The sequence below is a fragment of the Mchenga conophoros genome, linkage group LG10, assembly GCF_057382185.1.
Source record: "Mchenga conophoros isolate Kocher_MC1m ecotype Shallow Benthic linkage group LG10, M_conophoros_male_GT1.1, whole genome shotgun sequence".
Taxonomy (NCBI): Eukaryota; Metazoa; Chordata; class Actinopteri; order Cichliformes; family Cichlidae; genus Mchenga; species Mchenga conophoros.
In genome coordinates, this window is record NC_140535.1 from 36,077,809 (window position 1) to 36,089,155 (window position 11,347).

The following is an 11,347-nucleotide window of genomic DNA, read 5'->3' on the forward strand; positions in this document are numbered from 1 at the left end:
AAAATGAAACGATAGATGTTTTTATATCGTCATCCGATATATATGGTTATATGAACAGCCCTACTATAACCTAGTAAAGTATAAAGAGTAAATGTACTTAGTTACCTTCCACCACTGAAAAGCTTAATTTCCAGGTTACTTAGTTCTTCTAATTTAAGCAACTCAAGTTTAGTCTGCTTAATTTTTCTAACTAAGCAGAAGTTCGTTATTGATGTAAACAGCAGTGCAGGTGAGGGTGCTGAGCCTGAGCTCCAAACAGATAAACAAGCTTCATCCTTACACGACCGCCACGTGTCACAGTCAGGAGGGCGTGCTGAGCCAACCAGAGGAGAAGAGAGCCATTGGTACCACATCAGGTACGCACGGTCAATTGCTGGGTGCCGAACAGCACGCAAGTAGTTTCAGTGACAACTTTTATTTTCACCACAAGTGTTCACAACTGGAATGTGAGTTTCACAAATGCTAAATACAACAACTAAACCATAGAGCTTTATGCAGCCTGAGCTAAGTGAGCAATCTGGTCATTCGTCAGTGGAAAACAGCTGCTCCGAGGATTGGGCTGGAGGGAGAGTCAACCTGGGTCCGGGGAAAGGGTCAGAGTCACTGAATATAGACGTTCAGGTAGGGTTCGGGAGGAATATGGGCAAGCTGTGAGTTAGCGCAGGTGGTCTGTAGTGGCGTGGGGGGGTGAGTGGTCTGGGTTAGTGGTCCGAAATTCCTGGCGTTGAGGCAGGCAGGTGAACGGGGTGAACAACCCGTGGGACTGGCAGGTGGTCCAGCGTCCAGATGGGAGCTCTTCGGCAGAGATTTGCGTCCAGCAACTTGATGCGTGGAAGGGTTAGCTGAGAATCTGCCGAAGAGAGGTTGCGTACGCTGGCCTTATGAGTCCCCGGCTTAATCACCCACAGGTGCGAGCAATCAGCAGAACACAGAGGCCCCTCCCAGCGGTGGAGATGCCGGCTCAGAGGGAGACGCACTAGCACACCCCCGGACCATGACACGCACAAAACACACCTGCACCTGCAGCACAGAGTCCTCCAGCCGGGGTGTAGCTTTGAGCCTGTGGCCTGATGGGAGTTGTAGTTCTTTCACAGGGTCTTCTCTCTTAATCAGAGAATCAGTGATCTGAGGAGGAGGCTCCATCTGTGAAGATAGCTGATCACTGAGGTGGTGGAGGAAAAAATCCAGCAGTACAGAGCCGTTCTCCTCCTGCAGGGGGTGCTGTGGTGTCTTCAGCCTGAGCGGGTGGAGCAGGAGAGCTGGAGATGAACTTCCTGAGTGAGCTGCTGGGCATGAAGGTGGTGCTGCTGCTGGAGCAGAGAGTCTTTACAGGAGAGACAGGGGGAGGGCGCCGCCATGATGGTGATGTTGGTGTAACGCCATCATGGATGAAATAAAGCTTGTGTGCTTTTTTCTGACATGTCAACTTTTTTTCCCCTTTCAGAAACAAAGACGTCACATCTGAGCTGGATCAAAGGAACAAATAACGTTTATTACTGTCGTCATAGCGATCTTACAAAATTGCATCTTTACCCTAGTACAGGTGTGGGGTTCTCACGCGTAACTCCGCCCCCATGGCTGTGATTAGAGATATTACAGTCTTTTTTTAATCAAAGTCAGTCCATCAAACAGCCTGAGCTCACAGCACAGCTGAGTCTGTGTAGCTGCAGGTCATCTGTCCGGCCAGCAGGTGGAAGCAGCGTGCAGAAGAAGAACTGAGCGCCCAGGTTACCAGTCAGAGGTAAACGTGTTTCAAGGAACAGAAGAAGAGTTCAAACCAACCTTTAAAAGTCCTCCAAACATTTTATTAAATTAAATCTGAAAAGCCAGGAAACCTCACCAAACCTTTCACAATAAAAGCTCTTTACATCTTTATTTACATGTTAGCACCTGCTGTCTGCAAACCTTCAGCCTGAAGGCGGGGTTAGTCACCTGGGACCACAGCTGTAGCTCTCTGATTGGACGCTTTCAAAGCAAAGCGTGAGAGCAAGGCTATCTTCCTAAAATACTGGAGGCTTCTCAGGGCAAAGCTGTTGTCTCGTCTGTCCGCGACAGAGCTCGTCATCGTCCTGCCTCCAGACTCTGCGGATGAGTGGGTGGAGCCTCAGAGCTCAGGGGCAATTCTCGTATACGCCTCCCTCACCACCATCCATCTGGTAGATGTTGTCCACGGCGGCGGGCTGAGCGTGCAGCTGCAGAGTCGACGACGTGGGGTTGAACCGCACCGAGTCGCTGATATGCCGATGCTGCCGAGGACTGAGACATGAGAGCGAGAGTGTTAGTCAGCTGACCTTTGGCTATAGAAACATTAATGAGATTACTCTGACTGCAGGAGATTATAACATCCTGCAGAGAAGCTCCAAAATAAAACGATTTGCTGCTTCTGTCACATTTTATTATAAACCAAATATTAAAAAATATGATTTAATTTTATCCACACATCTAAAACTCTAAGCTGCTGATTGAATCTGTTTCCTGCTTCCATCCTCATCATGACTCAGATTTTCCAAAGTAAAAGCCTCAGACTTGACTCAAAGCAGTGTGAAAGGTCACTTCCTGTTCGTGACTCTGATTATGCTGCAGTTCAAATGAAGCATTAACGAGCAGTCGTGTTAATGATGATGATGAAGGACCTTCCTCCCCGTGCTCTGAGGCTCCAGTGCAGCAGTGATGGAGCTGGAAACACTGAGGCTGTGGATCAACCACACCCACTCGTGCTGGAGCAGCTCTGATGGACTCGGCTCACAGTCGCTGAATCACAAACCAAAGATCGAGACAACCCGTCCCTGTAAACGGCAGAGCTTTGGTAGTGTCGCGCTTGTTCTTGAGTTTGGACGCCATAATGGCGGACTGTGTTCAGGGCTTTTATGGACGGTGTTTCTAGTAGCGGAGGGGTGGAGGGTGTGGTGCTGCTGTGGGTGAACATGAGGCTCTGACACGGGCGTCAGCTCTAAATGATTCCACTCTGATGGGCCTTAAAGGTCGAGCGAGCCGCCGTTGGCTGGTTTGAACTCTGTGGTTGTCTCACCTCTCAGTTTCAGTCTGAACACGCGATGAAGGCTGAGAGATGATGAGTCACGACTTCTCAGCAGCGCCCGCGATGGTCGAGGTGCGGAGACACGTTAGTTACTCAGAAACACAAAGATAAGGATCGTGCACTCACACTGTGTGGAGGAGCTTCAGTCTTCTCACTGCAGAGACACAAAACAGCAGAAACATGTTAATGACGAGACGTTTGTGACATAAAAAGAACAAAGCACACAAATCAGCACCAAGCCGAGCGACCGAGCCCGACGCGAGAAACACAAAGACCAACACACTGAGACGCGCTCCTGATGATCGATGACCTCGCCTGAAACATCCAGACACCGTCGCTCTGTGAGGGCGGCGAGGTCAACGCTGCAGACGCCATGTTGGGTCCAGATCACAGCTCACGAAGAGCTGAATGAGCTCAGAACGTCGTTCAGTTTCTTTATTTTAACGTTGTTTCCTGTCTTACATACGCGCACAGCAGCAGACTGCAGCTAGCTTCATGCATGCAGCAGATGCTTCGGCCCCGTGGGAGGACCAGAGGAGGCCCTGACACGCACCTTCATCTGGACTTTAACATGATTCACTGCAGAAATGATGAGTCACGTCACACGGACGTGTTCGCTAATGCAGCTCAGCGTTTCCATCAGAGCTGCTGCTACAGAGCGGGGGCGCTGACGTCAGCATGAGGGTCTACCGCACGATTCTCAGTAATGATGAGCGATCCAGCCCACGCGCTCGCTCTGCGGCGACACAGACCCGAACATCTGGTTCTCAGGAGAAGGCGGAGCTCCTCGGGTGTGTCTGCAGAGGTGAAGCTCGGGAACAAACTGTTGAAATGTTCACACCTTCAGCTCGGCCTCCGCACCATCTCAGCGGTCTCGCCTCCTGCAGGGGGCGCTGTGGTGTCTCTAAGCTTCCCTCTCACTGGAGCTCCATGTTTGTGTTAAACAGTCTGGTTTCAGCGCACTCTCTTGTCTCCGAGACATCTCCACGCCATCACAGGTGTGCAACACCTGTCCACTCCTCATCCTCTTGTCCTTTTGCAAGGCTCCATTAAATATCCAACGATTATTGTACAAAAATAAAAACAATCAGCTGATCTGAGAGGACCTGACCAGGATGCGTCCCTGTTTATTAAACCGCGCTGCGTCACATGACCTCCATGTTTCCTGTCTGGCTCAGCTAAAAACACCAGATCATGGACGGGGAACTTCCTCTTTGTCCTCCGTTACTTTGTGCTTCTCTGCTCTGGCTTCCAGTTTCCTACAGGATCAAACTTTTAGCCGAGCCCCTTCATACCTGTCTGAGCTCCTTTCATGCTCCAGAAAAAGCAGGAGGTCCAGCTCAGGATGAATTAGTCCGTCCCTCGGACTAAACTCAAATCTCGTGGCGATAGAGCCTTCTCTCTGGCAGGTCCCAGACTTTGGAGTAGTTTCCGCCTAAATATTTAAATCACTTCTAAAGACACATTTTTATACTCTGTTCTTTAACACACTATGACCATTTGGTCTTATTCAGTAGTCTTAGGTTTTGTTTTATTCTCTTATTGTCCCTTTATGTTTATTGTTTTACATTGTTTCTGTTTTAATGGCATCATTGTTGGGCACTTTGTGCAGCATGAGCTGTCTGGAAATGTGTATAGACAAACTTGACCTTGTCACTGTGAGGACAGTTTGACTAAACTCACCCAGGAGTCCTACGATGGCGAGCAGAGACACCAGCCCCAGCAGGACGCAGACGACCACCACCATCAGCTGACCGCCGTCCTCGCCCTGTAAACCCAGAAAAACACCACATGACTCTGTCACAGGGAAGCTTCACCTTCTGTAATGCAATCAGCAGAGAGTTCGTCTGTTTGACTGACTACTCTTTGGTCTCACAGCATTTATTCAGATAACACTTTTATATTTGGTGCCTTCTTTCCCAGCATGCATCTGGCTGCCACAGTGAAGTCAGTGCGATGGCTTTAAAAAGCTCAACAACACAATGAACTCGTATTGATCCACACAAAGTTCAGTGTATTTCCCATTTAGCCTCCTTACCCCTCAGAGACTGAGCACAAAATCACTACAAGCTCATGTCCACCTGCTGCCCCTGGACAGGTGTGGTAAAAGGTGTGACTCCACCTGTGTCGTGTTATTCAGTATCTGTGGTGTATAAATAGCCCTGCTGCTTCTCTGATTATCAGGTGGTCAGTGGTCTTGTTTGTGGTTTTCTGGTCTCACTCTCTTGTTGTCTAAACTGCTTTTGTTTCCTCTTGTTCTTGTTGCAATTCTAATCATTGCATATTAGGACCATATCACCCTATTAGAGACCTTGTAGTACCATATCACCCTATTAGAGCACTTGGCTCTCGCTCTGCAGGCCTACTTGTTGTTCCTAGAGTATTTAAAAGTAGAATGGGAGGCAGAGCCTTCAGTTTTCAGGCCCCTCTTCTGTGGAACCAGCTTCCAGTTTGGATTCAGGAGACAGACACTATCTCTACTTTCAAGATTAGGCTTCAAACTTTCCTTTTTGCTAAAGCATATAGTTAGGGCTGGACCAGGTGACCCTGAATCCTCCCTTAGTTATGCTGCAATAGGTGTAGGCTGCCGGGGATGGCCCCGCCCCTCCCTGAGCCTGGTTCTGCTGGAGGTTTCTTCCTGTTAAAAGGGAGTTTTTCCTTCCCACTGTCGCCAAAGTGCTTGCTCATAGGGGGTCATATGATTGTTGGGTTTTTCTCTGTATCTATTATGGTAGGGTCTACTGTACGATTAAAGCGCCTTGAGGCGACTGTTGTTGTGATTTGAGGCTGTATAAATAGTTTTTATCAGCTTGTCAGTTATCTTTAAGTTGCTCTAATTTTTACAAATACAGTGTGTGTGAAAAAATAATTAATTTTATATATAAAGAACCAAGAAATACTTTTTTATCTCAGGTTCTGGTTTGGACTGTCCAATCACACGAGGCCGCGTTAGCAGCAGTGTGAGGTGCAGACAATCCAAATAACGTGATCAGAAACATTTAACACACAAACTGACATGAATACAATTTACTGCTTTTTAAGATATAATGTGAGACGTAAGGACCCACAGACATCTGGGAGCTGTTTATTCATGTAACTCGATGAGGGTCGCTCACATGGATCCTGCTGCTGGATGTAACTCTGTGAACCTGCAGGGATTTCATACACTCAGAGGAAAGACTTCTACAAACAGCTGGAAGCGTGCAGGATTATTGTTAGGATGATTCTCACTGTTCACATCCTCAGTATGAAATATGTGGGGTGATGGTAACAGCAGCAGGTTTGACACAGCTAAGGGAGGACGTAACTCCATTAGGTTTAGCGGTTATAGATCGCAGTGACTGCAGTGTTTTTAATGTGAAACTGTCTTTAAGGATGTGAAAGTCCCGACACCCTGACTTCGGTCGCTCTCAGCGACTTCATGTTTTCATGGTGTTTTTCTTTCCTCACCTTGCTGCTGCTCGTCATGGTGGAGGGCGAAGTCAGGAGGCTTTCTGCGGAGGTCATGAGACCTGCAGCATGAGGAAGCGAAAGCAGAAGATTTTAAGACAGCTGTGTCAGCAGCAGCATGATGTCATTAATTTTAGCCTCTGATCCTTTATTCCAGAAACACACTGAGTCTGAGACCAAACAGTTCCTGTCACTTTCAGCCTGATTGGACAAAAATCAGGAAGCGATGCTATAATTATGTGACGACTAATAAAGTTTGTTCCACAGAAATGTAAACGATCCTCTTTCCTGTCATCTGTGTTTGGTCCTGACAATCATGTGTTACTTCATTTCTGTCATCAGCTGATTAATCACAGGTCACCTTCAGAGGCTGCCGTCGGCTCTGTGGGCGTCTCTGAGTTTGGCGCCGTCCATGTGGGAGTTTGTGGCGCTGAAACAGATCATTGACATGACGTCAGCACACTCTGCTTCAGATGAGTCTTTGTAATGAGAGGATCAGCAGGTGAGAGCAGTTAAATGGACACGTCTTCAGAGAGCTGCAGCTTCCTCGTGATGCTATTATCAGGAAACTAAAGCTAAACAGAGATTTCTTTATTTAAACACGACTCGAGTCACGACTTCATGATGCTCAAATGAAAAGAGGAAAAGGAAACAGCCCCGAGGTTAGACCTGGTCGACGTGCTGATTTCTGAACAAGGACAACTGTGTGAGGAAGACTCTCTTCTCACTGTGTAGACTGAGACGAAGCTGTAGTTGCTATGATACCAGAGTCCGATGGTTCTGGTGTTGTAATAATTCCTCACCTGTGGCGACGCTCAGGTCAAAGTGATGCTTCTCATCGTTGAACCAGCCGGGTATCTCCACCCTGCAGCCGTATCGTCCAGCGTCTCCCTCTGTGAGGTTCATGATGGTCAGAGACACGTCTCCGTCCTCCAGTCGGCCCAGCAGCTCATACCTGCTGGAAGCTCTGGTTGACACTCTGAGTCCATCTGTGGAGATCAGCGGATTGGAGCAGCCTCTGGTTGGTATTTCTCCTCGCTGCCAGCACGCTGACAGAGCGCCGTGATATTTCCTGTCATATTTACAGGGCAGAGTGACGTCCTGACCTGTGTGACCTTTGACCCTGCTGCTGTCACATTCACAGACTGGAAACAGAAACACAGGAAAGCTTTGTTACATCAGATCCAAACTCTGCTCAGGGCTCAGATCAGGTCAATGTCATATCATCTTCACTGGTTTTACTGGTTTAACTGGGTCTGAGAGAGTAATTTCGAAACGGGGATCAATAAAGAATAGATTATTATCATTATTAAACTGGCGTTTTAATCGATACCAGTGCCTGATCAGTTTTATAGATTCTGCTTGTTTGGCAGTTTGATGTCAAAGTTTAAAAGAGAAGGTCAAAGGAGCTTGCAAAGAAAAGCGTCTGGACTTCTTTAAGTTGCTTGAAGACGTTTTAACTCTCATCCGAGAAGCTTCTTCAGTTCTAAAACCAGAAGTTTAGTTCAAAAATCATCCCCTATGTAGCCGGTGTATCAGAGAAACTCAGGAGAGTCTTCTCCAAGCACGACATCCTGGTTTCAGACCCAGCAACACGCTCAGACACAAACTGGTTCATCCCAAAGATTACAAGACGAACTCCCAACTCTTGAGCCACGATCGCCCTTTCGCCTCCTTTATCTTAGTGTCCTCGATTACTTTCAACTCTGTCTTGTTACCCTTATGTTTCCTTGCTCTCGGATCACCTGCTGCTTCCATGTAAAGCTTCAGTTTGTTTCTCTTCTCTGTATGTTCCCTTTGTTCCTTCGGTCTTTAGGTATTCAGACTCTGCTCTTTGTGTGTTATTGGAGTTATTAAAGGTTAGTTTTGTCTTTGACCTCCAAGACTCAAAAACAACACATAAGGATGAGAATCATGGAAAACAAACCCAGATGATGTTTGTGAAGCCTCAACATGAACATTTCCATCGTCACCATGGAAACCAGACATGAGAAGCAGGAGGTGGATGAGACTGAAACAACTTGTCAGTCACAGGTTTTTAGCCAATGAGCATTTCCAGGATAATCCTCCTCTCCGACACATGGAGTGACCAAAATCTACAAACTACACGTTAAATTAGATTAAATGTGAAAACAGTGACTGAGTTCACACTCATCAGGTCGGGGATCAGCCCCAGGCCCCCTGCTGGTCATTAAAAGAATGCAGGTTTAAGACACATTTGGCTTCACTTTTTAGAAATCCAAGCTCCGTCCAGCTTTGCTCTCTGTCAGCTCACCCAGGCTCAGCGCCAGAGAGACTTTGACCTTTAGATGAATTCTCACACAGCTACAGATGTGACAGAGAGAAGAAGACGTTTATCCACCGTAACCCTGGAGAGGACGGCAGTGAGGTTTAGACCGCCACTGACCCTGTCCCCCCGAGGTTGTGACAAAATCACTGCTTATTATCCATCATTGAAGAGACGTCAGAGATCAGTTTCAGTAAAAAAAAGACCTTTGGGGTCATCTGAGGTTAAAAGGAAGCACACGGTGAACCAGCTGTTATCGCTGGGTAACATGACGGTTAACAGGTTTTCATTCTCGTTGTTAGCCAACCCTTCAGGAAACCCAGCTGTGCTGACGGGGAATCGAGTTTTCACACAACTATAAAACACATCCACCATGTGAGGCAGAGAGATAAAAACAGCAAAGTTTCACCAGCAGCACAGCTGAGGTGGATCCTACGTTTTCAGTGATGATGAAGGTTAAATAAAGACACCAGACAAATAAATCTCAGGATCAGAGACAGTGGAAAGGTGCAGGTTACCTGTGAGCAGCGCCAGCAGCAGCACGACCTTCATGACGAAGCCCGAGTGACTCGTCAGAGCTCGCCAACACGTTTAAACAGCTGCTGACAGCCTGCGAGTCATCACAGCTGCACGCTGCAAAAAATGATCCTGAAACCACAAAAACAGAGAGGCGGGGCTCCTGACACAATCTTTACTCAAACAGTTAATCCACGGATTCGACTCCAGATTATTTCCTTTACAGTTCAGCGTTTTGTTGACATTTAGCTCCCTCTGTTATCATCCTCACCCCCTCGTGTCCTCCATGTTTTCTTCCTTTACGTTTTATAGTTTGTTTTTTTCTGGAGGTCTCATGTTTTGTAGCGCTGTGGTTCTTGTTGTACTTGAGTTTATGATTGATGCACTCTGTTCAGCGTAGCCTGTGTAGTATTTATTCTTGGAGTTATTTCCTGTTTTATTTTGGTAGTTGGCTTTCTTCTGTCTTGTGCTTAGTTTTACTTCCTCCCCCGTCTGTCGCCCTCCTGATCACCTCAGGTGTATAAATAGTCCTTCCCTCAGTCTTTGGTTCAGTTTGTTGCCTTCGTTGGACTGTTATTAGGCCGGGCCGTTAACCAGATTAACCAGTCAGGAGCAGATTATAGAGCAGAGATGGTGGTTTCGCAGCACAGCGACCCCTGAAAGCTGAGCTGAGAACGGTCACAGACAACAACAATAAAGAAACAAAAATAGTTTTGAGTTCAGTTTAAGTCCTGAGTCTTTGTGTCCGTCCCTCTCGTCTTATGCACATAGAACAAACGTCTGAAGGTTGACGTAAGCATGAAGGTGGTGCTGCTGTTCAGATGAAGCTGACCTCAGACGTTTGCTTCTGTCTGCTCTCAGAACTGAAGCCACAGTAGACGCCAGACTGAAGCTTTGAATCCTCAGAGTTAAACCAGCAGCATCGTTTCGCTTAGATTAATCAAAAACAGCTATTTACTAGAAATGAAACCTTCAGAGCTCACCAGGGGCCGCAGGCCACGCTTTGTGAACCACTGATGTGAAAAACATTAAATATGATATTTCAGTCATTACAAAACATGTATTATAGTATTTAATTAATAGCTGCAGTATTTATTGTGTATTAAACTATTTTATTGTCTACAGAGAACATTTAATATCTATTCTGTGTACATTTGTAATATTTTATGCGTAATTATGGTTTATTTACAGTATTTTCTTGCATCTTTCAGTGTTTCTGCAGCTGAGCAGGCAGAGCTGAGCTGCAGTCACTACTTTCATGGTTAAGTTACTAAACTTCCGCCTCACAGACAGCAGGATGACTACGAGGGGGAAGTTTTCCCCCACAGCACAGCTGAGTCTGTTCAGCTGCAGTTCATCGATCAGCCACACGGTGGAGGCAACGAGCATTAAACAGGAGTGAGAAACACAAGAAGAAGAACTCACAGTGCGGAAGAAAAGGTGAGTTCCAACCGACCATTAAAACAATTAAATTTGCAGACTCATTTGTACTGTTGAAAGTGATTATTTAACACACCAAGCCTTAAATAAAGGATTGTTTAAGGCTTCCAAGCTTGAGGTCCATACGGTACATCTCAAGGAATCAATTTTCTCACTTAACGAGATTATAAAAGATGCCAGAACTGAATATTTTGCTTATCTAACAGCTTCAAAAAAGAAAAATCCCAGAGTATTGTTTGATACAATTAAAAACACCCTGCCAGGCTAAGTAAACAGTCTTCCAGCCAACCCAGGTGGCCTTGCATGGAATGGGAAGAGCAGTCTAAACACAGTCGTTATCAGGGTGTTGTTGTTCGGGTCCAGCCTTGAGACCACAGCTGGCGCCAAAGGGATAGCCGCATGAAGTGATGGTGGTTTTTACTTTAGTGCGAACAACTCATATGAATTTCAAAGCAGTTCTACAGTCCAACACTGGTCTCTCAATCTCCCATTGGAGAGCCGCGAGCTTCACCATACTTGCGTTCTGTGATGTTGTCATTTCTTGTGCTCAAGGAGCCGATTTCTGAGAACTCACGACCGCAGTGAGCCTCCCCGAGATGTAATCCAGTCTGCAGTCA

At 46.6% G+C, this 11,347-nt stretch overlaps 1 protein-coding gene across 2 annotated transcripts; it reads right to left on the bottom strand.

Annotated features, from left to right (window-relative positions):
* Positions 1-1,471: 1,471 nt before the first annotated feature.
* On the bottom strand, positions 1,472-9,667 carry LOC146566406 (hepatitis A virus cellular receptor 2 homolog). 2 transcript variants are annotated; one of them, XM_085290088.1, is made up of 7 exons: positions 9,293-9,660; positions 7,291-7,632; positions 6,849-6,917; positions 6,488-6,549; positions 4,721-4,805; positions 3,164-3,191; positions 1,472-2,256 (listed from the first exon to the last, which is right to left on the bottom strand). In XM_085290088.1, exons 1-7 carry the CDS (start codon positions 9,324-9,326, stop codon positions 2,112-2,114), a joined length of 765 nt encoding a protein of 254 aa, XP_085146214.1. In that variant the 5' UTR covers positions 9,327-9,660; the 3' UTR covers positions 1,472-2,111. The 2 variants fall into 2 exon arrangements, with proteins under 2 accessions (XP_085146214.1, XP_085146216.1); XM_085290090.1 differs by lacking the exon at positions 6,849-6,917 and having other exon boundaries at positions 9,293-9,667.
* Between the last annotated feature and the right edge of the window lie 1,680 nt (positions 9,668-11,347).